The sequence below is a fragment of the Rhinolophus ferrumequinum genome, chromosome 5, assembly GCF_004115265.2.
Source record: "Rhinolophus ferrumequinum isolate MPI-CBG mRhiFer1 chromosome 5, mRhiFer1_v1.p, whole genome shotgun sequence".
In the NCBI taxonomy this organism is placed as follows: domain Eukaryota; kingdom Metazoa; phylum Chordata; class Mammalia; order Chiroptera; family Rhinolophidae; genus Rhinolophus; species Rhinolophus ferrumequinum.
In genome coordinates, this window is record NC_046288.1 from 53825591 (window position 1) to 53838987 (window position 13397).

At 36.3% G+C, this 13397-nt stretch overlaps 1 protein-coding gene across 7 annotated transcripts in view; it reads right to left on the bottom strand.

Moving 5' to 3' along the window:
* Positions 1 to 13397, bottom strand: part of SLC9B2 (solute carrier family 9 member B2) — a 64860-nt gene that overhangs the window by 34702 nt on the left and 16761 nt on the right. For all 7 annotated transcript variants that reach the window (XR_004422988.1, XM_033105629.1, XM_033105628.1 and 4 more), the window contains exons 4-8: positions 10762 to 10932; positions 7672 to 7814; positions 6705 to 6832; positions 5306 to 5481; positions 1517 to 1623 (exon numbers count right to left, since the gene is read on the bottom strand). Coding sequence is in view for 6 of the 7 variants with exons in the window: in XM_033105629.1 (XP_032961520.1) it covers positions 1517 to 1623; positions 5306 to 5481; positions 6705 to 6832; positions 7672 to 7814; positions 10762 to 10932 (725 nt within the window). In the remaining variant the exon portion in view is untranslated. The remainder of the gene's footprint in view (positions 1 to 1516; positions 1624 to 5305; positions 5482 to 6704; positions 6833 to 7671; positions 7815 to 10761; positions 10933 to 13397) is intronic.

Genomic DNA, 13397 nt, shown 5'->3' on the forward strand with positions numbered 1-13397 from the left:
TATTTAGTCTTTTGAGGCTTTATTTCCTCCTCCCTGTTACATTACGGGCATTTTGTGAAGGTTAAAGATATGATATCTTTATTATTTTTAGGCTCTCTGTTTACTCTTTAATGTGATGCTTTCCTGGTTTTTGTTTCTTTTTTCTAAGTCCTTGAATACCAAGAAGCTTTAAGAGGCTATAGAATGAGTAGATTTTTTTGTTGTTGTTGATTTTTAAAATCTACGAAATCTGTACCCCTCTTCTTTTACTTTTGCCTGTTCAGCCTTTTAAACTTCTTGATTATTTTAGAAAGCAGGAAATTCTTTAAAAGTGCTTGACATGGAGAAATCCAGGCTCTCGAGGTGAATTCACTGAATTCATTCCCAGCTCCATGGCAGTCTAGCTATGTGTCCTTGTTTAAAAAACTCCCTAATCTTTGATTTCCTTAACAGTAAAATGGTCATATGAATAGCACTTCCATCAGGGGTTATTATGTGGATTGCACTAGATCAGTGCTTTCCAATAGAATGTACTTATTTGCACGGTCTATGGGTATGTTCTATATCTGTTACAGCTACATGTAGCTAGCAGCTGCTGTATTGAACACAGTGGCACCACATCATTTTATACACAGTAAGCAACCAATGCAAGTCATCATTGAATTTTTTTAAAAATCCTGTCATTTTTTTTATGCAATCATAAAATCGTTTGCAGACAATTTTACTTAGAATTTTTTAGAGCACAATGAAAATTCAAATAAACATACCGATAATGGAAATATTAATTTTCTTACTTAAGTTTCTACTATAATTCAATTTCTAATCCTGTTCAAAATACTCCGAAATCTTCAAAATGCAATTCTTACAGAAAAAAAAGATTTTTATGTTTATCGATTGTAACAGATTTAGGAAGGTAAGGGAAACAAACACAACATTTGTTTCTCATTAAGAAATCACTGTTGCACACCTGAAATCTATGTAATTTTAATAACAATTGTCACCCCAATAAATTTAAATAAAAAAAAAAAAGAAATCACTGTGTACAGTAAAGAACTTTCTGATCTCCTGGGTTAGAAATATTGCGCTATATAATAATGAAATGGTAAGGTCTATCTTTGATAGTAGTAGAATCTAAGGTATTTTTATACTAAAAAAGGGGTTTGAAAAGCCATTTTATATCTTGATTTAATTGAGTATTATGAATAATAAATAAAAATAATAAAATAAAAATAAATTAATTTAAAAAATTAAGAACTTGCATATCCTATCATTTTGGAATTGATGTTATTTGTTTTACAGTAAAATATGAAATGTACAGAATATAAGCTAGAGAAAATAAATTCAGTTTTGCATTAAAATCTTATACATTTAGTCCTCTTCATAAATCTCATGGACAGCAGTGATAAAACAGTAAGTAGTTTGAAAATGGGGGCCATTTTCTAAGTCTCATCCTTCACCTTGGCTTTGAGGGAAGTGTTCCAGATGTTTTTCCAATTACATTTTAGAGCACAGCTTCCTCATAGATTATTTCTTTTACCTGGTCACTGCTTGGAAAGTACTGAATAAAAAATCCAAGGAGAGATCCAGTTGCCACACCAGTTACTACCTCCAAAACTCCTCTGAGGACATTAAAAACTGTAGAGCCTTAAAAACACATAAAAAGAAAAACTTCAGATAAAACTCTAAATCCATAAATAAGCATATGACGTGAATCATCAAATTACATTGAAAGAAAAGTTTACAGATCTTTTCTGCTCTCACACATACTTAAATATATGTGATTTAAAATGTCTAACAGACCTCTTTTATAAGAAAGGCATGCATATATGGGAAATAAATCTCAAAATAGGCACAAGCTATAATTTGTGTACTTTTTGTATGTCTACTTCCATAAAAATTTACTTAAAGGGCCTAAGAAAATACGAAAAGTAAAATTCATGACTTTACTTATTTGTTCTGCTGTATTATATGCATAGTCTGGGTGAGTAGACAGATATAGTTTTCCAATTGCCATTTAAGAGCCTGATTTTTAAATAATAAACATACACTTATTTTAGTAGCTCTGATATGTATAGAATTACAGTAATTTAAGAATGTGGCAATTAAAATCAAGATTCTTTTCTTACTACAGTGAGTATAGGGGACTTACCCCTTCTCAAATGTTTTTTCTAAAAGTAAATCTGTAAGGAAATTATTTTTGAAATTGCTCTTAGAAGAGATTTTTTTTTTTTCAGTTGTTTTGCTTCTTTGAAATACGTATCATAAAATAGAGGTAAGTTAGAACCTGTATTTTCCTCCATAGCATAAAAGATTTCAGCAACTTTAAATGAAAAGCTCTTTTTAGCACACTGTGCAGAAAATTATATTAAAATTGATCAACACATAAAGCCCTTCTTCACACACTGAGGAGTTCTTGTGGTTTCTTGTTATTGTAGTGAAGGATACAGAATATGCTACCCCAAAGTATGCTGCTTTGGCATAAGGATTATTTTGAGCTGAAGGCAACTGAGAAGAAACAGATACACGAAAAGCTACCTGCATGCCCTCTTTTTGCTTAAAAGCTGGATATAAACCTGTAAGGATGTCCCTCTCCCTCTCTACCAGGAAGGATGAAAGTTAACCACTGAGACAACGAGGGACCCTCATCAGCTCAGAGATAGCACCAGAGGAATCTACATCACAATTTTTGCTAACACTAACCCTTACGGATCATTAGTTTCTTCATATATATATTTCCTTTTCCACACTGGCTGCCCTTAAAGCTCAAAGTCCTTTGGTAATTCTCTACAAAATTACTGTTCTTTGCCAAAATGCCACATAAGCCCAAATTCTAACCAATTCTTTGAGTTACTCATCACTGAATATTCCCATGAGTAAGCATAATACACATGATAATAAACTGTTTTTCTCTACTTAATCTGACTTTAAGGGACCCCAGCCAATGAACCTAAAATGGGTAGGGGGGAATCAGTTTTTTTTCTCTTACAGTTTTAATCATCTCTCTTATTGAAAAATACCATACCTTTGTAGTAATTTTATTTAGGTCAGACAACTGTTAGACAATTTGTGACTGTCAAATGTATGTGATAATGACACGTTATATCACAGAAAATAATTTACTTCCATCCCCCCAGATTATAAAATCTCAAGCACACCCTTCCCACTGCCTTCCCTGACCCTGCTCTTCCCTCTCCCCCATGATTCTAATGCAAACTCTGTTGCTCTTGTTAAAGAAGAATTCATAGGACCAAAATGGTATCAGGTGTGCTAAAACCTATCATACCACCTGATTTAATTGCATGTCCAACCTCTCTCAGCAATACAATCTTAACCAACCAGTCTGGAATTTCTTGTTCAACAGTTTCCTGGAATTTCCTGTCATGTGGGCCCTCGCCATCCCCCATAGAAAGAAGAGGCAATCTGTATGATATAAACCCTTCTCTCTCTCTCTCACACACACACAAAGACATCTTAAGTCTAAAAATAATCCTTTCTTTTCTTTTGTTAATAGGTTCCTTGTCGAGTGACCTTCTAGTTGTTAAATGGGATGCTGCCCAATTCATGAATCACTTAATAAAGCCAATTAGATCTTCAAATTTACTTGGTTAAAATTTGATTTTCAACATTCTTAAGTTGTGTTTTCCATTCCCAAAGGTTCTGATTTAATTGGTCTAAGACAGAGCCCACATATGAATATGTTTTAAAACCTCCCAGATAATTCTGGTGGGCAGCTGAGACTGAGAACCATTGTTTTAAGGATATATACTAGGAAAGCAGTGAGAACATAAATTTGGATAGGTACAAACAGAGTTAAAATAAAGAAGAGAGTGTAGATTTGACGTAATAGGTAATAGGGAATCCTCATCGGTTCTTAAACAAGAAGGTAACATTATGAAAGCTGTGTTTTGATCAGATGAATCTATCAATGAGACACAGCAGGGACTGGATGTAAGGCAACTGGGACAATGGGATGAGGTAAGGTTCTAGGTCATCAGGATAAATCATACGTAATCACAAAATGGTAAGATAACTGTAAGGGTGAAATTCAGGGCATCAATAACGCAGTTAGACTTAGCTGGTAGTTTGCAGTTTAACTCACCATATAGCTCGCTATCTAGCCACCTGTAATTAGACTTAGTTTGTTTGTAGTTTGATCCATCCTGATATTCATTTGTTTTCCCTTTGTTTTTCCCCTCACTGATTAACTGAAGAACTCTGTTCCCTTTCTCAAGGCTACCCATACCTCTTTAACTAACAACATCCTAACCTGAGAAAGAGCAATTTCTTAATCTTCAGGTGTCCGGACACTGGAATCCAATTTACAACTGCCTTGCAGTATTTACTGGTGGAGCATTAAAGTCCCAGACCACGATGGCTGAGTCCATGTCCAGAGTCTGGCTAACATCGTCTTCAAACAGACCAGACCCCAGGAAGCAATGTCAGCCCTGACTGACATCCCCCTTTCATATATAAGAAAAAGCTAACCTGAAGTGAAGTGCAGCTGTCTATCACGCACTACCCTAGCAAACGAGTTTGCCAGTATTTCTATCCTCCTAACTTTAATAAAATCTTTTCTGGCCCACTTTGTATTGTGTGAATACTTTCACCTTTTGTGACTGACCAGGGATTAATTCTATGCCACCACAAATAACTACAGGGGAGTGGAGAGAGAATACATAACTTTCTAAGGTGTCTTCCCACTAAATAATCTGAAATTAAATTTAGGCTCTCATTACAGTTTGTAAATAATGTGAAATTGCAAATCTTATCTTCCACTCTTGGACACAGATTAAAAAATGAACTTAAACGTGTGCTCTGCCAAAGCACAGTAAAGGTGCTGACTAACAGTGAGAGAAAAAATAAATCCACATCAGGCACTTAAGTATTAATAAGATACTCATTAAAATCATTGTTGTTATTACCCATAAAATGTTAAAGATGAGGGAACAGAAATTGTTCCTTCTACTTGGACTGCTCTCTGTCATTTGTGCTCACTGAAAAACCTACTCGTCCCTTATATGAAGTCTCTAAGATTAAACTTTCCCAGATAGTTCCATGCAGAAAGTTTTGTCCCTTAAACTTTGCTATTTTGCATCCACTCTTAATGTACTTCCCATACTACTTGAGCAGCCTGTGTCTAGTGGGTGAAGAGAGTAAAGGTAGGAAGCTAGCGATTCCTCCTTTGGTACAGTACTAACTCTGGGAGTTGCTTTCATTATTTTAATTTGCCATAATCAATCATCAAGCAAACATCCCATGCTTTTATCATCACAATCCATGTCTCTAGAACTTGAGAGAACAGCACTTTGTGAACTGATCAGTTTACCTGTGGAAAAGGCCATGCCCAAGCATGTGTTGAAGCCAGTGATGGCCAGAATGTCATCAAAGCTGCCAGCAGCCATGAGTAAGGTCGGGACACCTTTTTCAACACCATAGCCTCCTCCCTGCAAAAGGAGCATGGAAGGCACCACGACAGCTGGAGAGACAGCACCTAAGACAAAACTAAGCAGGCAGCACTTTAAACATTTATGATAGTATCTTACTCGTTGTCATCATTATTATTGAAATTATAGTACCTTCTATTCTTTTAGAGGTTACACTTTAGAGAACTCGTCTTTCAAATGGTGGTGATCCACCAAACCAGAAATACACACACACATACACACACACAAGTCGGACAACACTTTTTCCAAGTGTGGCCTGAACTGGAAACACTTTGGTTGCCTAAAATAGATATATTTATGGGTGGCCTAGAAGACCTAATGGGGTTAGGTCCCAGGAATCCACCTTTTTTAAAAAAAACAAAACATTTGTGGCATGAGGTTTAAAAAACATGGCCATGGAGTTTTGAATGGGAATCCAGTGATAGATACTATGCCTTCTATCAGGACTTGGTATGTAAAATAAGACAACAGATTAGAAGGGGAAGGCCACCATGCAGGGACATCGATACTAATAATAGCAGCAGTGGTAACAGCAGAAGCATTTTATAATGCTTACTATGTGCCAAACGCCGCTTTAGTCACTTTACATATATTAACTAATTCAATCCTCACAGCAAACCTATGACGTAGCTACAATCATTATCTCCATTTTGCAAATGAGGATGCAGAAGCACAGGGATTAGATACTTTGCCAAAGATCACATAATGGGAAGTCAGAGAGCTGGGATTTGAGTCCAGGCAGTATAGCTCCAGAGTCTTAACCATGAGAAGAACTTACTTCTTGCCTACTTACTAGTACTAAATTCTTACTAAGTACTTTTGTATTTATTTACCTCTCAGGGCCCTTAAGCATTAGAAGTAAGAACTAACAGTGGGAGGGAGACAGCAGCACCACCTAATCACAATAGTCTGGTGACAGAAGAAGGAAGAAAAGAGTGTTAGGTGTTGATCACTGCTGATGTATTTATCATCTTTCGTGCAGACTATGAAGTGAGATCCCGCAGCTCTCTCACCAGCACGGAATAAGGTGTTGGTAAAAGTCAACTACTTCCTCAATAGTTTAAATTGTTATAACCTTTGTAAAACTTAGCACCAACAAAGAAGTATACTATATTTTGAAGTTATAATATTTATATGCTGGAATATCAACAGTTATAATATTATGCTGGAGTATCTGCGTTGTGTTTATTGATGTCCTTAAGAAAATGTTATTATGTATTCTCCTGTACAGAAGCAGAAAAAGTCCTAGCATATTTTCATAGGACAAGGAAAAATCATTACCCCAGTATAAATGCCCACTGCCACGGTAAACCCAACAGGAAGTGGGCAAGAAGAGCAGATGTACAAGCCTCCACAAGGCAAGGACCCATGGACAACCGTACACAAACACCCTTCAGTTTGTTCAGAGCCTGAAATAGACAAATAGACATACTAAAATAATCTAAAGACGTGCAAAGAAAATGACGTTAAATGCTTTTTCTTCAGTATTCAGACCATGTGTAGATCATCATGAATTTTATTTAACAAACATTTCAGTATTCTAAGTTTTAGAGAAAACTTATTTAGCTCTCATAGCAACCCTATGACATAGGTAATATTATTGTCACCATTTTTTAGATGTCCTTATCTGAAAAGGCACAAGTTAAAATCACGTGCCCAAGATCATGAAATTGATGAGTTGTGGAGCTAGGTTTGAATCCAGGCAAGCTGCTTATAGTCTCCACATTAGTTGGTCTAACCCTCTCGGTGTTAGCTCTATGTATAATCTGTGGGCCCAGAATGAATCTAAGTTAAAGACCTTTATCCCCAAGAACATTCATTCCCACATTCAAAACATACGTGAATAAAAGCATTTCAAGAAAGCAACTTGAGACTCATTCTATAGACTAGGCAGTTTCCTGAGCCAGTATAGTTAGCCCTGAACACTTGTATAGGGCTTTGCACACCAAAACTGTCATGTCTTCTCTCTCACCACCATTATTATAACTGTGGCCTATATCTCTGTCAGAGAAAGGAGGAGCCTTTATTCTTGGTGGTGTCCTTGACAGACAGTAACTCCACTTTTCTCCAAGAAAGAATATAGGAACATCTTCTGGGGATAGTGCTGCATGAAATAAATTGCATTCTCTTCTTGAGAATGCCACACAAAGTGTCCACATCCATTTCCTAAAGCTCAGTGATTCTAAATACTTGTAGTATTGGAGGAACAAAATTCCCAGTCCATAGTTAAAAGTGTACACTTCAATACCTTTGAATCAAGCCCCAGGCCAGCACGGACCAATATGACAGACAGGGCTATGCTTCTCAGAGAGGAGGACCACTTGTGCCTGATCTGTACATTATCACTGATGACAGGGATATTTCTGAGGAGAAACCCAGCAAGGAGCATGCCTAGAATGGAGAGGTCAAACGACGCTTTAGTTAGTTTTCAAATACAGAAAATATTTTTCAGCACTTTAGATGTGAAAGAGACTACCTTATAATCTCAGGACCACTTCCTTTATGTTTAGTCCCTAGATAAACTTACATTAAACTTTAATTTAAAAATTACAACAATATGATAAATGAAAGGAGCTAAGAAAATATATAGACAAAAATGATAGATTCGAATAACTGAATTGGAAAGAGAGAAACAGAATGCAGTATTTGGATAAAAGGTGTGATCAAATTCTAAATATAAAATGTTGTAATAAAAATCCCAATTCAGTCATCCCTTTGTGTGCAAATAGCAAACAGCTCCTGAAATTATTTTCTACGTCAGATTATCTGAAATATCAATCAATACCTACAAGGGCTCTATTTTAACCTTTAAAGCAGATAATTTAATAATAAAAAAAAATAACCTGCTTTACTACAAAGGCTTAGCAATGAGTTATGATGAAATGGACATTGCTCGGTCACGTCTTCTGGTGCCTCTTCTTTCAATCATTCGGCACTTACCAATGCCTTCAGTATTTGAGACATTGTAGAAAGTATTAGAGATTTAATGAACAAACACTCGGTATTACACCTCAGCCAGCTTTCAGCCTCTAGGGGAGCAAGACAAACTGACAGTCTCAATTTTATGGCAGTATGAGGAGGCGTTGTACAAGCTGAGACAGGACGGCTGAGTCAGAGGGGTCCAGAGGGAAAGACGATGAAGACAGGTTTGGGGGAGTAGAGAAGTTTATGGGAAACACAGCAGTTTCTTCCAATGCACGAAGAGAAGGTGAGACACATGCTAACTTTTGGAGTGTGACTGAGGAAGCTGAGTAGCTGGGAGAGAACTCTGCCATGGTGGATACCACATGCCCATACAACGCGGAAGATTTCTCTGTCAGACACAGCGAGGTTTCTGCCCTCCCTTTTATAGCAGGACCCTCTTCGCACCATGTCCTTATCAGCACCACATATTAAATGACTAAAATTTACTAAAGTTGGGGTGCTTTACATGTAAGCTACAAGAATAGAGACGAATTACAAGTATAGCTTTTTGCGACTTGCTTCAGACACCATTAGGCAAGGAAGCATCACTTCCAGGTATCTCTCATCACCGCCATTTTATCTAGAAGAAGGTCTTAAAAGTTCTGAAGTCTGCAGTCATGGTCTTCCAAGAATTTTTGAAAGTCTGAACTAGCCTATAGTAGCTGTTTTTAAAAGAATAATGATAATAATAGTATACACTCATGGTAAAATTAAAACATTACAGACAAGGGTAAAGTGACAACTACACGCCTTGCCCCAAATGCAACGTTCCATCTTCATTCCCCAAAGGTTGCCATTGTGAAGGGTTTTCTGTGCCCTTCCAGGAAGTTTCTCTACCTATTTAAGCATGCCTGTGTGTGTGTGTGTGTGTGTGTGTCTGTGTGCTCTTTTGTGTTGGACACAAATGGGAGCATATTTATATACCAGTGTGCAATTGGTTCTTTTCCCACTTAACCATATATCCTGGACATATTCCCAATGAAGCACATATATATTTACCTTATACTTTTGAATACTTGCAATAGTATCTCATTGCTTGGAAATATCATAATTTTTTTGACCTATAATGGACCAGTTCACATATCAAGTATTTATTGAGTGCCAGACAGGTCAGATCGGTATGATACCTTGGCAATACAGAGCTGAGTTAGACCAATATGGTCCCTGTTCATATGGACCTTACATATTTGTAGGTTTGTGCAAGAATATACACAGGATAATTCCTAGCAGAGGAAATGCTAGGCTCCAGGGTACAGGTGTATATCATTTTTATAGCTATTGATGAATTGTTAGCCAAAAATGCTGCACTAAGCTTACATTTCATTAATATGACAATAGTAATGTACTGAAACTTAAAATATGTGTCTACACCAGTCCTACAATGATTATAGCATATAATTACCTGAAATCAAAAGGAATAATAATAATCTTATAAGAACTCAAAAATATATTAACAGTTTCTTCAGGAATTTTAGGGACGACAAGGGAGCATTTTTATTCCCAAAATGAATGTGAAAACAATTTATCTGGGACACTGTTTCTTTTGTCAATGGTCTGAGCTGATGTGGCTACTTGATTGTGATTTGGCAGGGGTCCCCTTCTTGTCTGTAAGCCCCTGGGGGCTTCTCCCTTGGTTGTGGAAGAAAGAACACCTCCTTTGTTAAATATTCTTTTTTTTCCCCTCTTAATTTGTATTATCAAAGTGGTTTAAATATGCAAAAATTATCAATACATGGTCAATCTTATTTCACCAATTCCCACGTTATTTTGTAGCAAATCCTTATTGAAAAAAAATTAGAAAAGAAGTTACATTACTAATGAGCAAATATGGTGTCACCATGAATGTTGGTTGATATTTTTGTTTATGTTAATGTTAATGAAGAAGATAAAAATGAAACAATGAAAATACTTCTTGGTACTTCATTCATTTGTCAGTAATGTAATTTCAATATATCAAGCCTTGACTTGTAGCATTTGCTGATGCTGTATTATAGATACTTCCACCATGGCCCATGCTAAGCTACCAACAAGATGCTACCGGCACACCATTATATGATATTTCCATAATCTCAAGAGCAGAGATAAGGAGAAATGTAGTAAAATAATTAGAACATGACCAATTTTGACTATTTATTGCTTTTGTGGTTAATGCAAGTTATATAGTTGTAAGTATATATAATTTAATTTTTTGAAGTTGCCATGTTTAAGACCCGGCTCCCAAAACTCCTCAAACTTTATCAATTTTAGCTCCAGCACAGAAAATACAGAAACAGTTTATGTCTTTATCTCCAAAAGCTTCCCAACCTACTATTTAAAAAATATGATTAATATGATTTACTCTGAAAAAAAACAAACAGGAGTGTTTAACACTTACCAAGAAGAGGGGGCAGTGGAGGCAGTGTAGGTAACTTAATGAGCCCCAGAAGTTTACCTCCAATGATGGCACAATAGAAAAGGATTATAATTCCAAACAGGTTTCCTCCAGGAAGACATTCACTGCCGGTGATTGACCAAACTACAGCCCACAGAAGAACAACGATGGTAACTGAAATAAACCAGGAAAATTAGTTTCTACCCATCAGTGGTCATATGCAGGTTTTAATATAATCTAAAAAAATTAAAAAAATAAATATTGAATACACATACAAATACTTATAACTATGTGTAAGTTTAAAAGAACATCTGGGTAATACGACAACTGGGTAATTACCAACCATCTTAAGAAATAGGATATTGCCAGTGGATTTGAATCCACTAATGCGCCCTTCTTATTCCCACCGTCCATCTCCTTTCACAGTGCCAGAAGGAACTAGTATCTCAATATTTTTTTAACATTTCCTTATTTTAAAAAATAATTTTACCATAAATATATTACTAGTTAATATTTAAAAGAGAAACAATTACTACCTTTACCCTCTTTGCAGGAACATGAGAATACTTGAACAATTACACTCCAGTATTTTAGTTCTACCTTGAATTAAACATTATTATTGTTTCTTTTCTATAGTAAATGTTTGTTTAAAATTACCCACATAGGTGCCTATTTTTTTTAATCATCATTCACTATGGCATCTCACACCTTTCATTGGGACAATTATCTTGCTGCCCAAAGTATTCCCTTTGGTGGAATCATTTCTGTTAGAAAGTGAAATATGTTTCCCTATTTAAAAACCTTGTTTTCTACAAATTTGTACACTGAAAACAGAAAGGCTCATGGGAAAAACAGAGTTCGGCAGATCACTTAAAACATAAAACTTGTGACCAAAGAACTAACAAAAACAGTAACAATTCTTAATAAAGTACAAACACAGTTAAATCTCCACTGACATTTGTGTCTCTCACCATCAATCTCTTCTTCACAGACTTAAACCCGGGAACCACACTTCTTGTTACACGACGTACAATCTTGAGGGCTTTGCTTTAAATAGGGAGTAGTTCCATCAAAATCTGATCCATATTGTAGCCTTCTCCATCAATCAAATATTGATTATGTATATATATATGTATTATATATATGTGTATTATATATATATATATATATATATATTTTTTTTTTTTTTAATTGGGGAACAGTGTGTTTCTCCAGGGCCCATCAGCGCCAAGTCGTTGTCTTTCAATCTAGTTGAGGAGGGCGCAGCTCAGTTCCAAGTCTAGTCGCTGTTTTCAATCTTTAGGAATTGAACCGGCAACCTTGTTGTTGAGAGCTCGCACTCTAACCAACTGAGCCATCCAGCTGCCCAATCAAATATTGTTTTAATGTTTGGTTTTATTAACTGAGGAAAAAGTGTTGACAGTGTCTTAATTTGTACTGTCAGCTTCTTCATCAACATGCAATTACATTAGGTAGCATTTTTTTTTTTTTTAGTGTTCTGAAAGTGAGCATGCTTATATTTCCAAAATTTATATAAAGTTGCACATATAAGAAGTTTCAATTATTACTTCCTGAGGCAGTACAAAACAAAATATACATCTTTGAAGCTAAAGTTTTCTGAGATCTTAAATTATCCCAATGTTTCGTATATGAGTTACTGGCATCTCAGGCACATGTACCTGGTCTTTAGAGAGATTTCTAGTAGACTTTTAGTGTTATCTTAACAGCGGGTAGGTACAGTGGAAAAGTAAATTCATTGGAAAATAAAATTTTTTGAGGAATCTGTTCGTTAGTCTCCTGCTAACATTCAAATATCAGGCCACTCTATTCTTCCCAGAATTAACTGTCAAAGACTTTGAGTGACAGGAGAGACCACCATTTCAAACTCTCTGTATAGATCGAGCACAGTTGAAGCATAAAATGGGTCTCTGGCGGGTCTTGGACAAGAGGTAGAACACAGGATTCAACCTCCTTCTCTGCACCTTCTACTTAGATGTCCTCTATGATTCGGTGGTTGGGGAGAGGAAACATGTTAGCCTTCCCAAGATTCTGAGACACCCCTGACTCCTTACCAGATGAGTCAGTTACCCAGATGAGTATGAAGAATCTCCACATCAGTAAGCTTGGCTCCATCTTCCTGGCACTTAGGATAGGCTGCCTATGTAGGGGCAGTGAAGAAGCCCAATCCTTCTCACCCACCCCAGCCCACATCTTCCAGCAATAGAACTTGAAAAAAACCTGGTTAAAACCATTTCCTGTATTTGAGACTAGAGAAGAGACGGGTAGGCACGATTTCCTGGCTGAGGAAATCAGCCTAATACTTTTAGACAGCAAGTCCTGACTATCACAGAGACTGGAGGGACCAGTGGGACCACAACCCAAATGGATTGATCCTTTCACCCTCATCTTCCCAGCACAATGCTAACAAGAGTCTGACAGGAAACCCAGCATTCTAAAGAGAAAGACCTTTTCTTCATTAGGTAGCTTAATGTTGTGGAAAGTTTAAAAGTCTTTGAAATCCCTAAATCAGCAACTAACTGACTTAAAAGAAGGCACCTGCACAGGGATTTCAGCTTTTTAAAAGGTAAGGCTTTACCTTTAATTATAAGAAAGCATATACCTGATTCTTCTTCTTTTTT